Raw genomic sequence first — 26,826 nt, forward strand, 5'->3', positions numbered from 1 at the left:
GGTTGCGGGCGGACCGGAGGGGCCCGCCTCGCCCACCTCTCCTGGTGCACGTGCCCTTCCACGGGGGCCCCGAGCTCCCTGCACCCTCCCGCGGGGTCCGGGGCTCCTTGCACCCTTCCGCGGCGACCCGGGGCTCCCTGCACCCTCCCGCAGGGGTGCGGGGGCCGGGGCTCCTTGCACCCTTCCGCGGCAGCCCGCAGCACCTTGCACCCTTCTGCGGGGTCGGAGCTCCCTGCACCCTCCCGCGGCGGCCCAGAGCATCTTGCACCCTTCCGCGGGGGCCCGGAGCTCCCTGCACCCTTCCGCGGGGACCCGGGGCTCCTTGCACCCTCCCGCGGGGACCCGGGGCTCCTTGCACCCTTCCGCGGCGGCCGGGAGCAGCAGGGGGATGCGCGCGGCCCCGCAGGATCGGCCGCGCCCCGAGCCCGCTTTCCCACCGGCTCCTCGCGTTGGGCCTTTTATCAAGAAATGTGGCGGGAAAGCCGCCCGGGAAGCGGGTGCGACCCGCGTGAGCCGCCGCGGGGAAGCCGCCCCCCAGCGCCTGAGCTCTTCCGGGCCCCGGGCCCCACGCACCGACCCCTCCGGCTTCGGGCGCTCGCGGGGGGCGGGGGCGGGGAGCGGGGGGCGGGGGGCGTCCTCCTCGGCCGGGAAGCGCAGCCGCGCGGGCTCCCGGGGTCAGAGCAGGGAGCGCGCGAGCCCCAGCCACGCTCGGCTGCACGCGGCGGGGAAGCACGTGTGCACACAAACACCGCCCCGGGGCGGCCCCTCCCCGCGCCCCGCCTCCGTCGCCGGCCCTCCGCCCGCTCGGGCCGCGTGGCCCGCGACCCTCCTCCCAGCGGCCCTCCCCGGGCAAGGCGCATCCCGCGCTGACCTCTTCAGGGGGAGCGGGCAGCCCGCGAGGCGTGCACCCCCGCCCCACGTCTCTTCCCAGGGACGGCGCCCGCGGGGCCCCGCGCGAACGCTCCCGGAGGAGCGGCCCCGCCCCGCGCCCAGCCCCTGCGCGGGTGACAGGCGGGGGCCGCGGGCTGTCGGCCCCCACCGACCGGAGGCGAGCGCCCCGATGCCCGAGGCCCCGCGGGTGTCCTCGCCCTCCCGCCCGGCAGCCGCACCCCGCGTGGGCGCCCGCGGCCCAGGCTGCGCGCACGGAGCCCCGAGGAGCGCGGCGGGGGCGCGGAGCCTCAGGGCCCGAGCGCGGGGCCGACGGAGGGCTCGCGGGCGGCGCGGCTGGAGCCCCGGGAGCCGCCGCTGCCCGCCCCGGGACGCGCGCCAGCGAGCCGTCCCTCCGCAGCCGCAGGACCTCGTTAGCATAAACCTTCGGAGAGATCCGCTGGCAGGACGCGTCCCTTCCAACACGGTATTTTACAAACTGAGGAGGCAGGAGGCGGATGCCACGGCCGCCCGCCGGCTCCCAACTCCAGAAGCGCCAGGGCGCGCGGATCTCCCGGGCGCGCAGCGGGGCCCGAGGTCGGGGAGGGGTGGGCTGACCCTGGCCTCGGGGCGACCGGGCTACTTACGTTTGTGCCGTGTGGGAGACCTTTCCACGCCTTGTCCTGTGGGCTCCTAAATGCATTTGTATGCATTTGTCCCTGCAGCGAAGCGCTAACGGAAAACAGAAGGCAACTCCGATCTGCTAAGGGTGCAGGTACTGGCCATGAAAGAGGGAAAAAAAAAAAAAAAAAAAAAGTCACATGAAAACGATGCTCCGAAATCGCAACCACAACAAAAAGGGAGGAGGGAAATGGGAAGGGGAAAGAAATAGCACCCAAAGGGTAGACCGGTCAGCTAGGCTTCCTAGCTCCCTGGCTCGGGAGCGGGCGAGCCCGGGCGGGGGCGGGGGGCTCCCCTGGGAGGGCGGGCGGGGAGCAAGACCTCGGGCGGGCGGCGGGGCGCCGGCAGCAGCTGGAGCTCCGCCGCGAGCGCAGCCCTCGAGTTCACTTGCGGTTCAAAGGCGACTCTGTGACTCCAGTGGAGTCCTCTGCTGTGGGCCTGGGAGGAGAGGAGGGTGGGGGGAGGGAAGGAGATGGGGGGAGGGGGATGGCGGGGGGGAGGCCTTGGAAGCCACCCGCGCCGGAACATTTGTCGGACAAGCGCACACACCCACTTCGGCAGTCGAGCGGCTGCGAGGGGGCCGGTGGCCACCGCAGGCGCTCAGCGCGGACTGCCGCCGGCCGCTTCCCCGGGAAGAAGAGGAGCCCAGCAAATCCGGCCGGTGTTAAATTTCACCGCTCACTGACTTGCAATGACATCACCAAACACAGCGCACACCTCCCCCTCCGCCCCGCAACCTACCCCCAGCCCGCGCGGGGTTCCCGCGCCCCCGGCCCCTGGGCCCCCCGCGCCCCGGGCGCGCCCGCTTCCCACGCCACCCTCCCTCGGCGTCCCCGAGCGCGTCGGTGACTGCCACCCGTCCTTCGTGTCCCCTTTCCTGCAGTCCCCAATATGATCTTTTCCTCTTGCACGTCTCCCATCCCTGAGCTTTTTCTCTGTTGCCTTCGCACACACGGTCTGAAATCACACTCCGCGGAGCCCTTCATTCTCGACCTTCTTGCTTTTTACTTTTTGCACTGATGCTTGTGGCCTAGGTCACCTTCTAGAGGGACTGCGACGGTCCTCCTTTCTACCTTTCCTCCCGTCTGCCCCCCTGTACTGCTCTTCTGCCGATTTTTCTCTCCTGTGATCCACTTTTCTGCTTTCTCCTCTTCTCCAGCTTACAAATACGGATTAATGATCTGCGTCTATGCATCTAGAGCATGCTAACAGACCACGGATCTTTCCAGTTTGAATGAATGTCTTCTCTCATTTTTGAAATAAATTTCTTTTTTGACATAAGCCTCCAGCCCTGCGCAGCTTTTTCACAGCCTGACAAGGCCACCTTCCAAGTCCTGGGGAAAAAAATATTAACCATCTGATTTTATCTGTTTATTAATAAGAGTAAGGAAATTCCAGGAGGCCAGGGATCTGTTCTCTTACTCTTGCTGTATTTTCAGCACTTAAAATACTACTTAGCGTGTCTATTTAACCAGTGACTGTTGTATACCATTGAATATCATTTCTCCACCAAGTTTTCCTGGCCTATTCTGTGTGCCATCCACAGCTAATGATCCTTCCACATGTTGAAAAGCATCCCACATTACACACACATTATAAAAGTTAAAGCAACTATATTGATAAATAGAAACGGTTGATGCAACCCTTGGAATTTTAGGAATTATTTCCCCAAAAAATAGGGGAATTGTTTTTTTCCTCCAAGAACATAGGATTTAATTCACCTTCCCTTCCTTCAATTTTTCAACTTTTTATTTTGAAATGATTTTAGATTTACATAAAAGTCAAAAAACTAGTACAGAGTTCCTGTATATCTTGCACAGACTTCTAATAGTGATATCTACCTAACAGCAATACAATGATCAAAGCCAAAAAATTAACACTAATACAATACCATTGACTAATCTATAGCTCTTATTCAAATTTTGTCAGTTTTCTAAAATGTCTTTTGTCTGGTCTAGTATTTAAGTCAGGATCTTATACTCTGTTCATTAATTAACAGAGAGATTGGGGATCCCTGGGTGGCTCAGCAGTTTAGCACCTGCCTTTGGCCTAGGGTGTGATCCTGGAGTCCCGGGATCCAGTCCTGCATCAGGCTCCCTGCATGAAGCCTGCTTCTCCCTCTGCCTGTGTCTCTGCCTCTCTCTCTCTCTCTCTCTCTCTCTCTCTCTGTGTCTCGTGAATAAATAAAATCTTAAAAAAAAATTAACAGATTAATCTGTTGTATCTCCTTAGTTTCCTCCCATCTGTGGAGTTCCTGTATTCTTTTGTCTTTCATGACTTCCACCCTTTTGAATTAGTCATTTGGTAGAAGGTCTCTCAATTTGGATTTGTCTGATGTATTCTCATGATCAGGTTCAGGTTACCTATTTTGGGCATAAATACTACTGAAGTGATGTTGTTTCTTTCTTAGGGCATTATATTGGTTATATATAATGTTGTTATATCTTATTACTGGTAATGTTAACTTAGATCACTTAGTCTAAGGTGCAACGTGCCAGGCCTAACCACTGTAAAATCCCTCCCACCCCCTGATTTTTGTAACAAATAGCCACAGCTTTCTGGAATCCTTCTAGAAATCCAAGGCTGAGGGAAGACAGTCATTCTTAAATAGCCTTAAACTACAGTTTTTCTGCAGATTACTACTCAACTAAAAAAAAGTAATTTGGTTTGGTGGAAAGAATAGATAAGAATTAATCAGTAACTCACCTAATCTTTGTCTTCATTTTCATCAAGGATTAAAACCATTTTTTTTTCTATTCATAATATTGAGTGAATATTTGAGTGCTGTATGAAATGGAAATACTTAATAAAATGTATCTCAGGTTCTTTGACTATAAGAAGAGAATAGTTGCTAGTTATAGTTAATAGAGCTCTTGTAATGCAGAAGATCCTAAAGGATCCACATAGTGTCATATAGAGTACATTTGTTTGTGGGAGCAGAAGCATTTGCCTAGTAAAAAATAATGTAAGGAAAAAAATTTTAAATAATGTAAGGTTTAAATGCTATAGACTATTTAGGATGGTGGAGATTCACATAGCTCAAATTGATCAAGACAGATTAACCAGAGACCTTGGGACTTACTTAGTTGGGCCTTGAAAAGTGAAGAGGGTTTACATAAGTAGAACATTCCTCTTTCTGGAAATGGATAACAGGAGATTCACAATGGGTAAGAGGAGGATATCTTAATTATATTCAGAAAGAAAGAAATAGATTCATTGGTTGGATTAGAAGTTTGTGCATTGGAAGAAAGATTGAGGACAAAGTATGGAAGTCTGAATGCCAGGATAAGGGTTCATTCATTCATTCAATAAACACTTATTATTTGGTATTCTAGGCACTTGAGTTACATTGGTGAACAAAATGCATGAAAATTCCCTTCGTGGAGTTTCCATTTTACCATTTAAGATTTAATCTATGGGCAATAGGAAACAAATTAAAGAATTTCAAACTGATAAATGATTATGTTCCAAATTCCCATTTTAAGAAGACTGATCAGTACCAGAGCCAAGATTGAAAAGCGAGAAGGTTGGAGGATAAGTTAAATGGAAGTGTTAAAATATGCTAGTGTTTTGAACTATGGAAGAAATGATAGAAAAGCTAAATAAGGGAATCATTATTAAAAGAAATAAAAAAGGGATCCCTGGGTGGCGCAGCGGTTTGGCACCTGCCTTTGGCCCAGGGCACGATCCTGGAGACCCGGGATCGAATCCCAGGTCGGGCTCCTGGGGCATGGAGCCTGCTTCTCCCTCTGCCTGTGTCTCTGCCTCTCTCTCTCTCTGTGACTATCATAAATAAATAAATAAATAAATAAATAAATAAATAAATAAAAAATTAAAAAGGTCTGATAACTGGTTACATTGGGAAGGGAGAATGAAATTTCAAGTCCAAATGACTGAAAAATTATGCCATTGGCCAATGTCAAAGGGAATACAACTAATTCAGTTTGAGACATATTTAGCTTCAGATATTGGTAGGAAATTCTATTGGGCCCATCCAAGATCTTTTGGAGTTGAAAGCTAGATTTCAAGAGAAAGGCCAGAGCTAAAGTTTTAGATTTCTTCATTATCTGCATAAAGTGGTATTTGAGGCTTTAACAGCAGAGTCTATTTTCAAAGAAGTGAATATAGAAATGGAAAACAGAGAGACAAGGATCTAAACTTAGGTTATAGAAAGTGGGGGGAGACAATGCAGAATTAAAAGAGATAGAACCAGGGTGCCTGGGTGGCTCAGCCAGTTAGGCCTCTGCCTTCAGCTCAGGTCATGATCTCCAGGGTCCTGGCCTTGAGCCCCATGTTGGGCGGCCTGCTCAGTGGGGTGTCTGCTTCTCCCTCTCCCTCTGCCTCTCCTCCTGGATCGTGCTCTCTCTCTCTCTCTTTCTCTCTAATAAATAAAATCTTAAAAAAGATAAAAGAGAACCAAAAATATGTAGCATTATTAAATAATAGTATAGGAATTCAAAAAATTATAATACAGTAAATACTGTAAATCATATTTACTATGCATGAGTGTTAAGTATTTTTGATATATTAACTCATTTTATCCCCTTAATGAATCCTATTGAGTAGGTACTGTTTATCACTTCCATTCTACAGAAGAGGAGATTAAGGCAGAAAAAGATTACAGTGGAACCTTGAACAACACAGAGGGTTAGAGTGAGTTAGGAAGGAAGGGTGGAATTATTGACAGCATCAATTTTACCCAGTCAGTCTACGTGAGTTTACATCTTGACTACCAGTTTTGTGATCTGAGACAATTTAACTACAATTGACCTTTGAACATCATGGGTTTGAACTGTGTGGACCCTCTTACACATGGATTGTTCAATACAATACAGTCCTGTAGATATATTTTCTTAGGACTTTCTTAACATTTTCTATTCTCTAGCTTACTTTATTGTAAGAATATGGTACATGAGTTGCTTTTTACAATTACAGATTCCCGAGTTTTATGCCTCTAGATTCTGACTGAGCCTGTCTAAGGTGGGACTTGAATCTACATTTTTAACAAGTCATTGTTAAAAGTACTGCAAGTAATTGTGATACAGATAGACTAGTGATATGCTAACATGTCAACCCATTCTTGACTTAGTCATCAAGTACAATGCTTATTGACTGCCTGTAAAATCTCTTAATGAGTAAGTACTCTTGTTCACATGGATCTAGGCAGAATCATTGTGGCTTAACCAAAATTCCATGTTTACATATTTACTGAATGATTGAATAACTAAATAAAGAGTGTCATACCAACTGTGTATTAGGCAGTGTCCTAAGACCTGGGGTTATGAAGATATGTGGCATAATTATTCCTTTCAAAGAGCTTATTACCTGCTAGGAACGGGATCTAATAAAAACCAACTGGTATAGATGATGGAAAGAAGTAAGAATAACCAACTGGTGACATGGAGCAGTTGGGGCACAAAGGAGATAATACCCAATTCTCGCAAGAGTGATTGGGAGCATGTGAGGTTTGGGTCTTTAAAAATGAATAGGTGTTTGCCAAGTAGACATGAAAATTCAAGCCAATCCAGGTGGAGGAGGCAGCATAGGCAACAGCATGGAGGTATAAAAAGTCCTAGCATCGTGATTACGGGCATGCAGTTGGAAAAACTATAATATAGAGATGAGGATGGAAAGATCATGGAGAACCTTCACTGATATTTGAGAGATACATGTTTAAACTTTACTCATTTTAAGATATGGGTCCTAGAAATTTAGATTTTATTTTGTGTTTAATACATAATGCACCCAAGTTAGAGACACAGAGTTCATTAAAGTAATAAGGGATACTTACTCTGGTTACAGTAATTGGCGGGGCGGGGGGGGTGGGGGGGAGGCAGGCCGATAGCTGGAAGAGTTCTTTCACCAGAGCCTTTGAGAAGATGACAAAAAAGATTCACAAAAATGACTTAATATTCACTTTGGGAACAGAACTATATACACTTGTCAAATAGCTAACTAAGGCATGTTTATATACAATGTATTGCAAATGATAAAATATTTCAATCCCTCCTCACTACAGAAACAGATGAAAATTATTAGCTTGGATGGTGAGGAAATTTTTTCAGTTCTGATCCAATTTGAATTTCCTGTCTTTTATTATGCAAACTTTTTCAATTTTCTCTGCTGCCACTTTTTCCTTCCCAAGTCTGTTTATGCTAGAATCTTTCTTCTTTTCTTCTCTTCCTTTATTCTTAGACTTGTGAATTAACTCAAATGTGCATCTAAAACAGTTGGTAGAATGATGTTCCTTTCTTGGTTTGCTGGTCCAGGAGCTAGTGAGGTCTCCATAATGTGTTTTTCTTTCATATGGATGCCCATGGTCTTTGACATGCTTTGGACCATGTGGTGCTGGAAGAGAGTTTTATTCTGAGGTTAATAGGAAGTGTAACATGTTTATTGGGACTAGATCTGAAACCAGACAGAAACACAGACAATCTTGACACATTGTGCATAATACAGAGTTCACCATTCCAATCCCACCCGACTACATTCCCTTTGAACAGGACTAGTTTGATCACTTCGCACATACTATTGCCTAGCTTATCTGCTCAGATAAAACATGGAAGTCAAGAACTAAGATAAGCCCATTGTCTATTAATTACTTGTCTCTACCATCCCAGTTGCCTGTTTTTCATTCCTTCTGTGTAATGTCTCACTGTTCTAGCCATTTTTTTTTTAAGATTTTATTTATTTATTCATGAGAGACACAGAGAGAGAGAGAGAGAGAAAGGGGCAGAGACACAGGCAGAAGGAGAAGCAGGCTCCCTGCAGGGGTCTCCAGGATCAGGCCCTAGGCTGAAGGCGGCGCTAAACCGCTGAGCCACCAGGGCTGCCCTGTTCTAGCCATTTAGCACAGATTCTATATTCATTTGTGAAGTGAACTAAATGGAGGCTACCAATTGATTTAAATGCAACTCACTTTTCTCTGGCAAGGAACCTTAATCAGTGTTAAGGTCCTAACCAATGGGCTAGGATAATCTGAGTCCAAATACCAGACAAGATAAAATAAAAGGGTTACATATGTACAGTATGTTCCACTAAGTGCTCTATTAGTTTATTTTAGTCTGCCATGCCATTCAAACAATTGTGTGTGTGTGTGTGTGTGTGTGTGTGTGTGTTGTGGGTAAAGTTTGAATGAAATTAAAAAATAGCCACAGGGGTATTCATTACAATGGGCCTCATGCCTATGAAGCAAAGTGTTTCAGTGACACCATTCATTCCACTGAAGTTCATGATCTATCAGCATTTCTATTTTAAACCCTTTCTGAATGATTTCCAAAATCTGCAGTGTTACCAGAGGGCCCATTAGTTTTCAAATGTATATTTAAAGTTAAATTAAAACTGGTAATTCCGAGTATATCTTTGAAACCTTAAAGATTCTCCCCTCTCTTCTCCCATTAAAAATTCATCGCTACAGACAATGTACTCCTGATACCAGATGTGGTAGCATGGTGGAGATAGGACACAGACTGAGGGGGAATTTGCTATAGAGATAGATATTTTATAAACCTTTTAGTGTATCTTCACCCAAATTCCTTTATTGAACTGCTATAATGGAGTTATTTTATGGAAATAATAGGTATTTCAGTAGTGAAAGAAATTTCTACTCAGATTTACTTTTCCTTAATCTCCTCTGGCAATTCCCTCATTTCTAGTAGTATAAAATTCTAGTCTAAAAGTTGGTGGGGAAAAAAGCTTAATGTTATATCTTTTAATTAGAGTGTGATGGGACGCCTGGGTGGCAGTTGTTGAACATCTGCCTTAGGCTCAGGGCGTGATCCCAGAGTCCTGGAATTGAGTCCCACATGGGGCTCCCTGCATGGAGCCTGTTTCTCCTCCCTCTGCCTATGTCTCTGCCTCTCTGTGTGTATCTCTCATGAATAAATAAATAAAATCTTTTTTAAAAAAATTAGAGTATGATATCGTTCTAGATGTACATAAGTAAAATAATTTTTAAGCAACATTTTGAAGCTATGTTAACATAATTATGGTACATAGAATCATAACGGCACACGAATGTTAATGTTATTTGTTTAATCAAAAAAATATATCATTGGGGATGCCTGGCTGGCTCACTTGGTCAAGCATGACTCTCTCTGAGACTCATCTATATCTTTGGTTGGAAAGACTCTCCCATTTCTGATCTTTGTGTGTCAGCCCTATCTGTCTGCCACAGTTATTTCCCAGAAGCCCTGAAAAGAAGAGTGTATGATTAATAGCAGGACTCAATATAATCACTCTTGATTCCATTGGCTCTCATCCAATAGAGAAAATGAATCCAAACAATTACATGTGACCCTCTTGTGCTCTAAAATAAGATCTCCAACATAGTCACACTTTTATTTATACCAAAGTCTCAAAGGTTTCAGATTGGTGAGAATTCCAAGATGAAGTTTTCTAAATTTACCCTTTGAATTGCACCTTCTAAAATTATTTTTCCTGACCTACAATTCTTAGACTTTAACATTTACTATGATATAGTGCATGTCTCCCATTTTATTCAAGCAAACATTAGGGCTTATACTGACCATATGAATGAATCACGTAATTTCCCTTCTATTTTGTTTAGCCTTTGCACACAAATATTAAATCAAAATTCTTTTCCGGTGCACCTGCTGAGAGAGACAGAGTAGAGAGACAGAGACAAAGAGAGACAGAGAAGACTCAAGACTCAGTTCTTTCTCTTTAAGTCTATCTGTTTAGCTCATATTTCCACAGTTCAGTTTAGGAAGTAAATTGACTAGAAGGCTTTATTTGGATAACATACAAATTATTTCTCTCCTCAGAGAAAATTTCCTATTTTACATTTTCTCTCTTTTAAAATTCCTCAGAGGAAATTTTAGCCACGTTTAAAGACTCTATAACAGTTCTAAAAGATCTTTAAATCAATAGAATAGTTGTGTTGATACTGAATAAAACGAAAAGAATTGCAAAACCACTTTGATGCTTAAATTTTCTTAAAATTATGTATTTAGAATAGTATCTGCCCACTATAATCACTTATCATTTTCTTCTCAGAAAGCATTTAGTTTTTCTTCATTTCCCCACCCCCATAACCACTATATCCAATGTGTGTTTTAACAAAATATCTGTAACCTAGGACAAGAACAATATATTTTGGAATATATATTCAAGGGGAAAGTATTTAGAATTCCATTAGTGCCAGCCCAAAAGTATGGGGCATTACTTTGGCCAAAGAAATACTAAATGTGGATAGAAAATATTTAGGAAATATAAGAAATGGAAAGAATTAGAAAGTGCCTTCAAGGGTAAGCAAGCAGACTAATTCTAGGAGAGATGGATGTTCTTCCTAAAAATCTTTGGCTTAAAAAAAGTGCAAGAGAAATAGTGTTGGACTACAGTAGCAAAGATGAATTTTTTTCCCCAGATCAGCATTTTATAAAAGAAGGAATATGAAAGGAAGGATTTTTAAACTCACAGACCAGATTGCATAAAGGATTGTTTCCATTATATGAAAGTTAAGTAGCTTTTGAATGTCATGAATGAATATCTGCTTTGTGTGAAATGCTTCTCTTAAACTCATTGTGATATTAAGCATATTTATGTAAATAATGGGTGATGGTTTTAATATTATATAAACATTACCTTTGTTATGTGATCCTTCTGAAAGACTCTGCTGACTGTTACTTTTGGCTTAAGAAATCAGTGAAATCATATAGGTTTTTAAGGAAATCCACAGGAATGTATAAAACCTCCCCCTCCCACTCTGGAAGAGAAAATCAATGCCCCTTTTATGTACCTACATTTCTACAGGCAGGTCTACAGCTTATAGCTGGAATAAATCCATGATACAGTAGAATAGGCTTAACCCAATATGAGATCAAATCCTAGCTCTGCCACTCAGAAGCATGAGATCTAAGGTAGATTACTTAATTTCTCTCACCTTCAGCTTCCCTGTTGGCAAAGTTAGGGTTATACTGCTATTCATGCTCACAAGGGTGCTGTGAAGATTAAATAAAATAGTCCCAAGGCATCTGGGTGGCTCAGTTGGTTAACCATCTGCCTCTTGATTTCAGCTCAGGTCATGATCTCAGCTCATGATCTCAGGCTTGAGGGATCAAGTGCCTCATGGGCAGCTCGCTCAGCAGGAAGTCTGCTTACTGTTCTCTCTCACTCTCTCAAATAAATAAATAAATCTTTAAAAAATAATAAATGAAATAATCCTATGTAAGGTGCCAGGCTCTGGTGCATAGCACATGCCCAAGAAATGAAACAGCCTCCCAAACACCTTTGAGGTCTGCAGTCCAGGTATTGTTTACCCCAATTTTTTTTAAGATTTTATTTATTTATTCATGAGAGACAGACAGAGAGAGAGAGGCAGAGACACAGGCAGAGGTAGAAGCAGGACCCATTCAGGGAGCCCGACGTGGAACTTGATTCCCAGGACTTCAGGATCATGCTCTGGGCCAAAGGCAGGCGCTAAACCACTGAGCCACCCAGGGATCCCTGTTTATCCCAATTTTACAAATCATGAAACAGGCTTGAAGACAAAGCTACAGTCACAGAGTTAATGAGTAGCAGAGTCACATCAGGAATACAGGTCCTGCTGATGATAATGATAATAACAGTAATAATACTATTTCTGATTATTGTGATAACAGTAGTAACATTATTTTTATTTTTAGTATTATTAGGTAATGACTTGGTTGATTGATTAGCATTTTACTTCATTTTGCTTCTTATTTTCAACTCCTATGAAGCTTTCATTGAAGACGGGAAACAAAGTACCCTCTCACAGGGAGAAGAGCTTCTCTTCCCTAGTGGCATGTACAAGCCCAGAACAGCCAGAAACAGCCCTGTTTTCACTTGGAAATAAAACAAAACAAATGATGAGATTACTTAAGCTATCAGTTCAAACTGCGATAGATGCATTTGCCTCCAAACCTCTCCAAATGGTAGCAATTACTGGTTTAAATTTTTTTTTAATTTATTTATGATAGTCACACAGAGGAGGGTGGGGTGGCAGAGACATAGGCAGAGGGAGAAGCAGGCTCCATGCACCGGGAGTCCGACGTGGGATTTGATCCCGGGTCTCCAGGATCGCGCCCTGGGCCAAAGGCAGGCGCCAAACTGCTGCGCCACCCAGGGATCCCGCAATTACTGGTTTAATGTCGATGACTTGCCACTACTTGAGCCCTATATTGATATCCCTATGAATGAATGTGTATTCACATAGCTAGTTTACATGTAAAAAAAACCTATTCCTATGAACCCTCGAGTGTTTGTTTTAGACTGCTTAGCCAGTTAGTTCACCAGGTATTAGCAGGCCAGAGTCCATGTCTTTCATGCTATGAAAGATATTTCAGTAATGTAGACAGCTTAATACTGGCTACTGAATCTAGTATAGTCAGGAGAAGAAAATCCTTTGTTCTCTTTATTGGTTTCAATATTCTTGAAAATCTGGGAAATCTGTGGTCATGTGTGTACAGGGTTGGAATATAATATTTCTTTATAAATGAATCAACGTTGATCCAAGAGAAGGTTCCAGAGGGGTTAACGCTGCTCAGTTAAAGGACTGCTCAGACGTGGGTGTGTGTGTGCCTGCACTGTACACACACAAGCTGTGACCATGTGAAGCCAGTATGAGTTCACAAACGACAAGATCTGACGGACTTATCTAATTTCCTTTTTGGACAGATTGGCAAAACTTGGATCAAAGGAACACCTATCAATCCAGTGTATCTGGATCTTGGCAAGGCATTTGACTAGATTTTTATGATTCTCTTATGGAGAAAAGAGAGAAATATGTTTTAGATGATAACAAGCCAAACAATATATAATTACTCGAGGGATGTTAATTAATAAATAGATATGAACCGGCATAGACATCTTACAGGACATCTTAAGTTCTGATGTTAGCAATTTCCAAGTTTAAGTTTTCAAATACTTAAATGAGGTCATCGAAGACATTTGAGAATGCTGATGAAATTTGGAAATGCTATATCATTGGGATTTGAGTGGGGTGACCAACGTTTCCCAATTTACCTCAGACTTTCCCACTTTGAGCACTTAGAGTCCCAAATCCTGGGAAACCCCTCAGACCCAGGTAAACCAGTGTGATGGTTAGTCACTCTAGATTTGATTAGGAGTTAGAAATGACGTGAGGTAGGTAATTTTTAAATTACCCAATTTAAGTACCTCATATAAGTGGAATCATACAATATTTGTCCTTTTGTGACTGGCTTATTTCATTCAGCATAATGTTTTCAAGGTTCAGCAATGTTGTAGTATGGTCAGAATTCTCCCCTTTTTAAAGTCTGACTTATGTATATATACACCACATTTTGTTTATCCATTTATCCCATTTATTCATTGAGGGCCACTGGGGGTGCTTCCACCTTATAACTATTGTGAATAATGCCACTATAAACATGGGTAGTTCAAATATCTGTTTAAATCTCAATTTCACTTGTTTTGGGTACATATCTAGCAATGGGATTGCTGGGTCGTATGGTAATTCCATTTTTAATTTTTAAAGGAACCTCCATACTATGTTCCATAGCAGCTACACCATTTTATATTTCTACCAGGAGTGCACAAGAGTTGCAGTTCCTTCACAGCCCTGCCAAAACTCGTGTTCTCTTTCTTTCTTTTTTTCTTTCTTCTTAAATAAAGTAGCTATGTTAATGGGTGTGAAATGGTAACTTACTGTGGTTTTTCATTTCCCTAATGATTAGTGATGTTGATGACCTTTTCATGGGCTTATTTGCCATTTGTATATCTTCTTTGGAGAAATGCCTATTTAAGTCTTCGCTCATTTTAAAAATTGGATTGTTAGTTTGTTGAACTGTAGTTTTTTATATGTTATAAATAGCCATCCTAATGGGTGTATCCACAGGATCTCAATGCCATCAAATGCATTTAAGATTATCCTCTCACAAGATGAAATTATTTAAGAATTTTGAGCAGATAGTACCAAGAGATTTAAATTTAGGTGGTTCACTCTGGAGAAGAAAGATTGAAGGGGGGGAAGCCTGAAGCAGGGTAACAGTACAGAAGCTCTTATTATCAGTTAAGAAACCATGAAGACCTTTGGTAATGGAATTGAGGAGGAAGAGACATACATGAGATTTTTAAAAGGGCAATATCAAAAAGGCTAGATGACTGACTAATGGGCTGTGAATAGGAGAAATGCAAGATGATTTCCCAGTTTCTTAGGAGAATGGGTGGATGGTAGCTTTACACCAAACTCAGGAGTCGAGGGAAAGATACAACCAGTTTTATTTAAATTGAATATGCAGTACCTGTAAGGTAGCCAGGTGAATATGCCTCATTGGTGGTTAAATATATTAGCCTGGAGCTTAGCACAAAATCTGAGTTTGGGATAGACTTATCACAGTGTAGGTAAACCCTGAAACCAAGATTGTCCAAGGACAGTGAGTAAAATTTTAAAAGCATATTGATTTCTGAGAAATACCCAAATTTATGGGCTGGGCAGAGCAAGAGAAGCCCACAAAGAGGAGCAAGAAAGAATATCCATGAAGGTAAAATTTATAGGGATACTAGTTCAGCTCAATATAAGAATGTTTTTAAAATTAGAGTTGTCCAAAAAAGGAGGGCGGGGGGAGTCCTTTTGTTGAAAGTGAGTTCGCAGCCACTGGAACCATTGTCAGAAGCAGGACAATCACTTACCTGGATGTCACAGGAGGGATTCATTCCCTGATGAGGATTTGGTTTCCATGTTAAGAGTATACTTTAAAAAAAAAAAAAAAAAAAAAGATTTTATTTTTTTGAGAGAAAAAACAGAGCATGAGGGGGGGCGCGTAAAAAGACAAGCAGACTCCCTTCTGAGCAGGGAGCCCAAAGCAGGGCTTAATCCCAGGACCCCGAGATCATGACCTGAGCTGAAGGCAGATGCTTAACAGACTGAGCCACCCAGAGCCCCCAAGAATATACTTTTTAATGACTAGAAAAATCTACTGTTTCATCAGAAAACAATGTGAATTAATAAAACCCTGGGAGGGGGATCCCTGGGTGGCTCAGTAGTTTAGTGCCTGTCTTTGGCTTAGGGCGTGACCCGTCAGTCCTGGGATTGAGACCCGCATTGGGCTCCCTGCATGGAACCTGCTTCTCCCTCTGCCTGTCTCTGCCTCTCTCTGTATGTCTCTCATTAATAAATAAATAAAATCTTAAAAAAAAAAAAAACCCTGGGAGACTTTTACTTGTTTAATATTTGAAGTTTCCAGGACTAATTGAAAAAGAAGAAATACGTGAAAACTTTTTAGTCTTTCAAATCAAGAGCTAGGCATATCCCCACTCAGAAACTGCTGCAAATATTTCAGAATATAAGCCAAAATAATAACTGTGATTCTCTTATAAATAATGCTTGCTGAAAGACTCAGACATACTGGCCAAAAGACTTTGGTTCCAGTAAGATGAGTAAGAGAATTTGCCAGCTCCTTAGAAGACAATTCCCCCTGTGTCAAAAGAAGACTGTGTGTGCTTCAGTTTTATTTACAGTTATTAATTATGAATATGGAAGCATTATGAATAAAGGAAATATGAATAATTACATAAGCCAGAATTACTGGTTCTCTGTCCCAAATCATGAGGTTTACCCTGGGGAAGTGGAAAGCAACAGAGTAAAACTTCTCCAGAATGCTACTTGATAAATATTCCATCTTCTGGCTGGAAGGAAAGAGCAACCTTTGCCTTTGAGTCCTTTATTGGTTCTGTAGCTCCTAACGAGGCCCACCTGCCCCAGCCTGCTGACTGACAGCACAGCTGCACTCTGTCAGGCAAGGTCTGCTCCCAGGACCCACCAGACCTGGATGAAATTCAGATCACCAGTTAATGCAATCTCATTGCTGGTCTCTGAGGAATGGTAACTGGCTTTCCAAACAAATACGAACAGTCTGGGAATCATCTCTATAGTCTACACATACGCAAAGCTATTTGGGAATGAAGGCAGTAAGTCTTTTTTTTTTTTTGGTCTAAAAGCCTACATTATTCATTTTTTTGTCAGTCCCTCCATCCATCCTCACCTCTGAGAAAGTGAGTTTTCTCTAAAACCTGCACCATTGTAATATCCTTTCAGGGTCAGATAGTGATGATTTGAATCCTGCCTCTATCCTGTGTAAACTCAGCTATCTTTCCTTGGTTTCCTTGTCTGTCAAATGAGTTATAATACATAAAGAGCTTATAACAGTGTGGACACGTAGTATTCAACAATGTATGCAGTATATACAGGGTTCCTATACCCATCAACTTAGAGAACTCATCAAATCAACTGATGTTCCTCCTGAATGGGCAAAGGAAGAGGATCAAGAATGCTTGGAAAATTAGCCTTTGGTTCAAAATTGAAATAGATTGCTTCACTTGTTGAGCTATGGGCATAAATCACCTTTTCACACTTATTCTCCAGGGTCTAGGGTCTCCAATCTTCTCCTAATGAGGAGCTATTTATGAAATAATGTCATCCCCCAAATCTTCAGCATGCTGACTTGTGTTGGGTCCTTAAAGTTCCAGATGATGAGAGATTTGGAGGCAGGAGAAAACGAATTGCTAAGAACTGATATCTGGCTCACTGAATCAATTTTTGAACTAAAGTACCTTTCTGTGTTAAACTATCACCATCATCATCAAATCCTAGAATTTTATTTTTTTTAAATTTTTATTTATTTATAATAGTCACAGAGAGAGAGAGGCAGAGACACAGGCAGAGGGAGAAGCAGGCTCCATGCACCTGGAGCCCAACGTGGGATTCGATCCTGGGTCTCCAGGATCGTGCCCTGAGCCAAAGGCAGGCGCTAAACCGCTGCGCCACCCAGGGATCCCAAATCCTAGAATTTTAGAATGGAAAGAGACCTTTTATTATTATCAGGTATATATATATATATATATATATATATATATATATATACCCCTATATGAAAGAGTTAGATTTGATACATATATACATATGTATATATGAGACACAGAGTTGCGAAGTCATTTGCTCAATATTTTTTTTTAACAAATTAGTCATAAAGATTAAAGTCTACCCCTCCTGGTTCAGTTCCCTCTTTCATACTTCCATCCAACAACTATTTCTTAGATTCTTCTGATATGCAAAATATTGAGTAAGGAGGTGAATAAAACATAATCTCAGCCCTCAAAATCTTATAGTTTAGAAGAGAATCATACTGAGTAGATGAACTGTTACATTTTAATGGTGAAATATTCAGTGCTATACTGTTGGGCAGAAAGATAACAGAAGGGCATGTTACAGTCTGCTGAGAACATCTCATCATCACTGAGAAGGACTTATTTTGTGTCAACACTGTCTAAGATTCTAGGGATACAAATGTACAAAGGCACACTACTATTCTCCAAAGATTGTAAAGATGATCACAAATACAGTAAAAACCAGCACATTCCATGTTATATGACTGCTGCAGACAGTATAGTACTAAGGAGCTCAAAAGATGGAGAGCTCACCAAGGGATGGGGCCATTGGAGGAGATGAAAATGGCATTGGACTTCGAAGGAAATAACATTTTGTGCTTGGAATTTATCTCCAAAAAGTAGAAATGTGATTCTTCCTTATGACAAATCTGACTCTTTCCCCCAATGTAACAGATGTTCTCATGACAATCTTTTTCAGAACTTACAAGGAAGAACTTAAAGGTGATAGTCTTAGAGCATCCTTTCCTCTGTCACATGTCTTGTTTTTGCTGTGCTTCCTAGTTCATCCTCTCCAAAGGATTTTTTTTTATATTCAAATGTATTTTAGAAATTATTCACCTATTCCTTCTCAGTATCCTACTCTAGCTGTTTCTCAACAAATCTTTTTCCTAGTCCAACCTCTTAAGAAATATATCAGAATAGGCTTTATTTTTCATACTAAATTTTGACATTTTCCCAACATAGCTCAATATGTGACTTTCAAGTAAAAGCTTTCCCAAACAAAATTGTGACAATGTTACCATGAAAAATCTTTCAACCATTAAAATGTGAAAATGTGGGCAGCCCGGGTGGCTCAGCGGTTTAGCACCGCCTTTGGCCCAGGGTGTGATCCTGGAGGCCCGGGATCAAGTCCCACATCAGGCTCCCTGTATGGAGGCTGCTTCTCCCTCTGCCCGTGTCTCTGCCTCTCTCTCTGTGCCTCTCATAAATAAATAAATAAAATCTTTTAAATAAATAAATAAATAAATAAATAAATAAATAAATAAATAAATAAAATAAAGTGTGAAAATGTGCATGTGAATTTTAAAGTATTAGAGCCCAATGAGTAAGTGAATTATAGAAAAAAAGGGTTAATATCAAATGCCTAGACATTATTACCTAAACTTGGATAAACCAGGAAATTTTCCAAATCAAATATGAAATCATCAGCCCAATATGATTAGGAGAAAAGTGATGTAATAAAATCAACTTTTAAATATCTATATGGCATGTTGCATTTCCTAGGAATCTTCAAATGTTTGCTTAAGAATAGCCAAAGCAATTGCAATAAAATATAAAACAGCTCTTTGAAATCATATTTCTAAAAATTTATAAATTTCCCCAATTCCCTACATTATTTAAAGAAAAAGTTATTTTCCCAGGAAGGAAACTTCATTTTAAAAACCACTCCAGTATTTCCCTTGCAAAGAAATAAGCCAGATGATTCTAACACATGGAATTTTACTTGGGGAAAATTCAGAAATACAAGGAAACTTTAGTAACTCTTTAGTACTAACAATCACTGTGTAATTCCTCGAAGTTTTCTTCCTGATGAAAGTCGATGAGATAATAATGTCTACTGAGAAACAAAATAAACAAAAACCTGGAAATCAGCAGCAAGTGGTTATATAGAATCCATATGATATTCTAGAAAGAAACTGGACTGGGATCAAGATGCGTGTATTTGCCACTTACCAAGCAGAAGAGAACAGATTCTATAGGTATGTTACATTTGATGATTTTTTGACAAGTATATATACCTGTGAAATCACCACTCCAAACAAGATATGGAAGGTTTTCATCACCCTAGAAAGTTCTTTCATGTCCCACTGCCATCAAGCTCCTCCCCCATTTCTGCCCCAGGAAGCTATTGTTTTTATTTCTACTTCTATAAATTAGTTTTACCTTTTCTAAAACTTCATGTAAATGGAACCATGTACCTTCTTGTTACACTGCTATTCAGTTGTTTTTTAAGACTCATTTATGGGAAGTCCTGGTGGCCCTGCAGTGTAGTGCCGCCTTCAGCCCAGGGCGTGATCCTGGAGACCTAGGATCAAGTCCCACGTCGGGCTCCGTGCATGGAGCCTGCTTCTCCCTCTGCCTGTGTCTCTGCCTCTCTCTGTCTCTCATAAATAAATAAACAAAATCTTAAAAAAAAAATAAAGACTCATTTATGTTGTCATGTGTGGTGTTCTTTCTGCTGCAGAGTATATCCCATTGTATAAATAAACTATTTATCCATTCCCTTGTTGATGGACATTTGGGTTATTTTCAGCTTGGGACTATTTTTTTTTTTTTTTTTTTTTTTTTTATTTATGATAGTCACAGAGAGAGAGAGAGAGAGAGAGGCAGAGACACAGGCAGAGGGAGAAGCAGGCTCCATGCACCGGGAGCCTGATGTGGGATTCGATCCCGGGTCTCCAGGATCGCGCCCCGGGCCAAAGGCAGGCACTAAACCGCTGCGCCACCCAGGGATCCCTCAGCTTGGGACTATTATAAATAAAACTGTTATGGATAATCTGTCATCATATTATTTGCTTTCCATTTGTCTCTTCAAATTATTTTTCCTCTGTTTTTCTTTTCCTGCCTTTATTTGGTTAATCAAATATGTTTTTGGGACACCTGGGTGGCTCAGTGGTTGAGTGCCTGCCTTCAGCTCAGGTTGTGATCCTGGGTCCTAGGATCCAGTCCCACATCAGGCTCCCCATGGGAAGGCTGCTTCTCCCTCTGCCTATGTCTCTGCCTCTGTCTCTGAGTCTCTCATAAATGAATAAATAAATAAAATCTTTAAAAAATATATATGTTTTAAGTATTCCTCTTATTTCATCTATTGGCTTCTTTACCGTAACTTTTTGTTTTTAATTTTTAAGTGGTTGCTCTAGCACTAACCATATGCATGTATAATTCATCAAAGGCTATTTGTAGTCCAATATTTTACCACTTCACTCTTTATACCAGACTCTTCACCCTTCCCATTTGCTACTTCCCATGTCACAAATATAATAATTTATAAGAATATAACTCCTTTTACCTGCCCTTCCTTTTACTTTTTCAAAGCTGTCAACCTCACTGTACAACGTTGTTATTTTCCATTTAAATGGTAAGTGATTTCTATATTTACCCATTTACTTACCATTTCCAGTGCTCTCCATTCATTACTATAGATTGAAGTTCCATATGGCATTACTTCCCTGTAGCCTGAAGAACGTCTTTTATCATGTCTTATAATGCGAGTCTTTATTATAAGAGTTTTTGGATATTATTTCTGAAATCCTTCAAAAGTTGTGTTGACAGGGTTTTTTTCTCAGATTTAAAGATATTATTCTATTATCTTCTGGCCCCTATTGCTTCTGATAATAGTCATTATTTATATCATTACTTTCCTGTGATTAATATGTCTCTTTCTACTTCCAAATTTTCTCTTTCTTTGGTTTTCATCAATTTAATGTGTTTTTCCTTTATTTATTACTGCTTATTACTTGGAAATAAATCAATTTTTAAAATCAAAGTTAGTAACATTTCAGTCATTATGTCTTAAAATATGTTTTCTTCTTATACTCAGTCTTAGGGACTCTGTTACATATATCTTAAACCATTTGATATTGTTCCATGGGTCCTGAGGCATTGTTAACTTTTCTTTAATTTTTCTCTCTGTTCTTTAGAAAATACCTGAATTTTAACTCAAGGCCCTTGATTTTTTTCTTCTGCCATCTACAGCTTGCTGTTAAGCTCATCTGGTGAATTTTTAATTTTAGTTAGGATTTTCCACTCTAGAATTTCCTTTTTTAAAAAAGAGTTTTTTGGCTCTTTTTCCAGCTGGAACCATGGAGGGTGCAGAAGAGAAGAAGAAGGTTCCTGCTGTGCCAGAAACCCTTAAGAAAAAGCAAAGGAACTTCGCAGAGTTGAAGATCAAGTGTCTGAGAAAAAAGTTTGCCCAAAAGATGCTTCAAAAGGCAAGGAGGAAGCTTATCTATGAAAAAGTTAAGCATTACCACAAGGAGTACAGGCAGATGTACAGAACTGAGATTCGCATGGCGAGGATGGCGAGAAAAGCCAGCAACTTCTACGTGCCTGCAGAACCCAAGTTGGGATTTGTCATCAGGATCAGAGGTATCAATGGTGTGAGCCCAAAGGTTCGAAAGGTGTTGCAGCTTCTTCGCCTTCACCAGATCTTCTTCAATGGCACCTTTGTTAAGCTCAACAAGGCTTCAGTTAGCATGCTAAGGATTGTGGAACCATAAATAGCTTGGAGGTACCCAGACCTGAAGTCAGTGAATGAACTGATCTACAAGCGTGGTTATGGCAAATCAACAAGAAGCGAATTGCCCTGACAGATAACACATTGATTGCTCGGTCTCTTGGTAAATATGGCATCATCTGCATGGAGGATCTGATTCAGGAGATCTATACTATTGGAAAACGTTTCAAAGAAGCGAACAACTTTTTATGGCCCTTCAAATTATCTTCTCCACGCAGAGGAATGAAGAAAAAGGCCACCCATTTTGTAGAAGGTGGAGATGCTGGCAACAGGGAAGACCAGATCAATAGGCTTATTAGAAGGATGAACTAAGGTATCTACCATGATTATTTTTATAATCTGGTCAGTTAATAAATGACTACTTTCAAATGGAAAAAAATAAAATAAAATAAATTAAAATAAAAAAGAGTTTTTTGTACTCTGCTAAGACACCACTTCCTCATCAAGATCTTACATTCCTTTACTTACTTGAACACATTTTTCTTTCATTCTTTTTAACATATTTATTATGGCTACTTTAAAGTCTGTGCTAAAATTAATATGTGGGAACTCTAGAAGTTGGTTCATATTAACTGCTTTTTTCTTGACTATGAGATTTCTTTTCATGTCTCATAATTTTTGTTTGCGTATAAAACTTTGTAGATGATTCATTGCAGAGACACTGGATTTTGTTACCTTATTTTGAAGAGTCTTGATTTTTGTTCTAGAAGTAGTTTAACTGTTAAACAACTTGAACTTGGGTAAACCGTGGTCTTATACTTTGCTAGCATGATTCTGTGGAATGTCCATGGTGTTTTCCGCATTCCTGTTACTGAGCCATATTTATCTCTAGTAGGGAGAGAGTTTGGAAGTTTAGGTTTTGTTACAGTGGATCTAAAGTAGATTTTATTCTAGAGTGTGCTTCTTACTTGTAGGGTATGGCCTTACTGGTATTTCAGCTAAATGGCTAGGATGTTGATGAAATATTAACTCAGTTCCCCTATTCTGATTGGGCTGGAGCTCTAATGTTTTCCAGCACAGCTTACTGTGTCAGAGTCAAAAATCGTCCCCACAGAGGGCACCTTGTGAGGTGAGGCTCACCTTAAGAGCTTTCCTTCTCTCAGAGATTATTTTTGTGGCTGCCTATGGTTAAATGCCTGCAAACAGTTGCCTTGTACATTCTGTTTAGATTTACAGTTGTTTATGGCAGGAGAATAGTCCTATGCCAGTTATTCATTCTTATGCAGAAGAAGTCCTCCTCAGGTATAATATGACTTTGCTTTCTGGCTTGAATGAATAGGTAATGATGGCTCCACTAACTGCCATAAGAAATCTGAGATCAGAAGCAAGCTTAGGACAAACCAGATGACTTGGGTTTTGTTCATGTTGCGTAGGAGGCATGAGAGATGCTGGTAGAGACAGTGTTATTCTTTTGTTAATACTTACGCTTAAAGTTGATCACCATTTATACATACACAAAACTATTCTTTCCTATTATATTACATTTAAATATCCTCTTTAGGGTCACCTGGGTATGTCAGTTGATTAAGCATCTGACTCTTGATTTTAGCTCAGGCCTTGATCTCAGGTTGGAAGTTCAAGCCCTGTGTTGGGCTCCATGTTGGGTGTGGAGCCTACTTAAAAATTTAAAAAAGCAAATATCCTCTTTAAATTTTAAGAAATACAAATAGCATTGATTTGGACTCTTTCCTGTTATTTGAGAACTAGAGCCAAAGTTATAGTAAGGGAAATATTTGTTTCCAAAGTGATTTGTCAAAAACTTGATTTATTTTTTCTTTGAGGTGGAAAAAGCATCTATTTAATTGTGATAAAACTATTTCTCTCTTTTTCTTCTGCACTGCATGAGTATTACCATTCAGCCACTGGAGACTAGATATAACTCTGTGCCACACACATGTGTTCTCACTGAAGTAAAACTCCTCCAATATACCAACCACAAATATGAAACAAAGGTGCTGACACAACTGGAAGAACATGAGCAATAACAACGAATGTATTTGGGTGTTCCTGTGGGCTAAGGCAGGAATGAAAGTAAAAAACACTCTCGTACAACTCTGAGCCATCACTATTCCACTAGACATTTCAGTTTTTACCAGCTGTAGCATGAAGGGCAGTTGGGGATTAGACTGTAAAATTCTCCTGGCAGTCATTCAGGGGCAGCCACTGTCCAGTAGGAATTATACCGTGTCCACTTCTGCATAACTGCAGGTCAGCTTCCCACTACATCCAGTCTATGGCATTCATCATATCTGGCTGGCAGCTAAGGGGGCTGCAACCTTGAACCACAGGCCCGCAGGGATTTGTATCCTCTGGCTTCTCTTCTAAACATGTCAAATCTGGGCAGCCTGGTTGACTCAACAGCTTAGCACCGCCTTCAGCCCAGGGCGTGATCCTGGAGACCCAGGATCGAGTCCCACATGGGGCTCCCTGCATGGAGCCTGCTTCTCCCTCTGCCTGTGTCTCTGCCTCTCTCTCTCTGTCTCTCATGAATAAATGAATAAAATCTTAAAAAAAAAAAAAATAAACATGTCAAATGCTGGGCCTCATCAGCAGGAATATTTTGGGGCTGCAAATTTACCAATTTTACTCTCTATTTCCCTTTTCCCCCCGCCCCACTAGGAGCAGTCTTTCACTATCTCAGGTTCTGCTCTTTGTGCTATATGGATGCATATTAATTGAACTAAACTTGGTTGCATGAAGATGAACAGAAAGTACTATGGTTTACTCGGAGTGGTACAGAAGAAGTCAAAATAGTTCATGAGGATTTAATATCCTTTAGCTAGATTGATGACCATTAGATGACAGACTGCTTTAAAGTCTGTATTTCATTTACTTTGTTTAAATTCTTGGTACCAGGCAGTCCTGGTGGCGCAGCAGTTTAGTGCCGCCTGCAGCCTGCCGTGTGATCCTGGAGACCCGGGATCAAATCCCGTGTCAGGCTCCCTGCATGGAGCCTGCTTCTCCCTCTGCCTGTGTCTCTGCCTCTCTCTCTCTCTCTCTCTCTCTCTATGAATAAATAAACAAAAAAATCTGTAAAAAAATTTTTTTAAAAAGATTTAAAAAATAAAACTTTAAAAAATAAATAAATAAATTCTTGGTACCTAACTCAGTACCTAACCCAAGGAAAGTGTGTTTGACGAATCTTTGCTGTTGAATGAACACCAGGAAAAAGGCACCTGTTCCAGTTACTTTGGCATAGGACACTCTAAAGAATGGAAATATGTTGGCATTCCATCATCTTCAGTCCAAACTGCCTTCATGTGCTTTCCTGACATAGTGGAATGAATTACTTGTTTGTTACACACACACACACACACACACACACACACACACACAAACCCGAAAACAAAAATTCAATGTTGACCAACTTTGACATTTAAATACTGGTCTCATTAATTACTACTTAGCTGTGTGGCAATGGACAAGCTACTTACCATCTCTGGGCCTCAGTTTTCTCATCTGTAAAATGCAGGTAGTAATTGTACGGACTTCAGAGGATTCTTGTAAATATTAAAAAATGAATGGTGTTATACATGTATTGGTCACAATAAGATCTTCATATGTAGTTATTATTATAATTGTTGTTATTAAATACTTTTTAAGGAGATAAATTGTTAAGAATGTTTATAAATGCCAACCATTAGCTTCATAAATGCTAACCAGAAGCAATAAATACACTACTTTGGTTAGTAACCAAAAATCTGGCTTCAGACCAAGTAGAAAATAATAAATTATTTCTTGTATAAGCAAAGAGTTTCAAATAATTGTAGGCTATTCTCATGCTTAAAGTAATGTATAGGTATATTTATTTACTCAATAACTATAGTTGTCTGAATCGTTGTCCTTCCAAAAGTTATGCTGAAGTCCTAATTCCCAGTGTCTGTGAATGTGATCTTATTTGGAATAGAGTCTTTGCAGATATAATCAAGTTACAACAAAGCATATTAGACTGGTCCCTAAGGCCAGTGACTAATGCCAGTATATGAGAAAGGAGTGGACTATCAGACACAGAGACACAGATACACAAGGAAGAAGATCGTGTGAAGATGCAGGCACTGAATGATGTAGCCACAAGCCAAGGACACTGGCAACCCCCAGAAGCTAAGAAGAGGCATGAAAAGAAAGAATTCTTCCCTAATCCTTCATGGAGTATGGTCCTGTTGACAATTTGATTTTGGACTTTAAGGCTCCAGAACTGTAAAAGAATAAATTTCTGTTGTTTAATGACACAAAGTTTTTGGTAGTTTGTTATGGCAGCCTTAGGAAACTAACACAAGGGGGGCCATTTTTCTCCTCCATTTTAAAATATCATTGTGAAACAAGACTTTAAAAATATCTTTAGTCGGATTTTGTTTAAAATGTATGGTTTGTGTGCAGGAACTTCACACTTCATTTTCCTTTATAAATTTTTTGGAGGCGAATGATATAAACTATGGAAAGACAACTGCAGGAAGGGGTGTTTTAAACATGGGGCTATGTTTAAGTAATGTTACTGATCTTTAAAGAGTGTGAGTTACATTCTAATAATGTGGAAGTTCCTTATAATGTTTTCCAGGAGACAGGGTTTTGAACTCTATGTGCAGGAAACCATTACATTGGGGGAAAATATTGCTTTATGGGTCTCTGGCTGGGACTTTTAAGTGTTATGTATGAGAAAACATTAAAACTGGGGTAAGAGAAAGATGTTGTAACAAAGTGATCTTTATTATGTTTCAAAACACCAACTTCTGAGGAGTGTAAATAAGCATCCTTCAAATTCATTCTTATTTGATTGCTTTTGTTCACATTTCTGGAGTTGATTTTACTTGTGTTTAAAAAAATACTCCTTTGGAAGTAAAATAAAAATTTTAACA

The 26,826-nt window shown here is 40.8% G+C and overlaps 1 protein-coding gene and 1 pseudogene across 5 annotated transcripts in view; one reads left to right on the forward strand and one right to left on the reverse strand.

Annotated features, from left to right (window-relative positions):
- The window catches only part of COL24A1 (collagen type XXIV alpha 1 chain), a 387,541-nt gene extending 385,325 nt beyond the window's left edge, over nucleotides 1-2,216 (reverse strand). For 3 of the 5 annotated variants that reach the window (XM_072834343.1, XM_072834342.1, XM_072834338.1), the window contains exons 1-2: nucleotides 2,098-2,216; nucleotides 1,515-1,645 (exon numbers count right to left, since the gene is read on the reverse strand). In XM_072834343.1, the coding sequence (XP_072690444.1) occupies nucleotides 1,515-1,570 (56 nt within the window). In that variant the 5' untranslated portion in view covers nucleotides 1,571-1,645; nucleotides 2,098-2,216. Of the gene's footprint in view, nucleotides 1-1,514; nucleotides 1,646-1,869; nucleotides 1,987-2,097 lie in introns of those variants that run through there. The other 2 variants (XM_072834341.1, XM_072834340.1) reach the window with 2 other exon arrangements.
- On the forward strand, nucleotides 1,361-26,654 carry LOC140637871 (large ribosomal subunit protein uL30 pseudogene; annotated as a pseudogene).
- The last annotated feature ends 172 nt before the right edge of the window (nucleotides 26,655-26,826 follow it).

This window comes from Canis lupus, chromosome 8, assembly GCF_048164855.1.
Source record: "Canis lupus baileyi chromosome 8, mCanLup2.hap1, whole genome shotgun sequence".
Taxonomy (NCBI): Eukaryota; Metazoa; Chordata; class Mammalia; order Carnivora; family Canidae; genus Canis; species Canis lupus.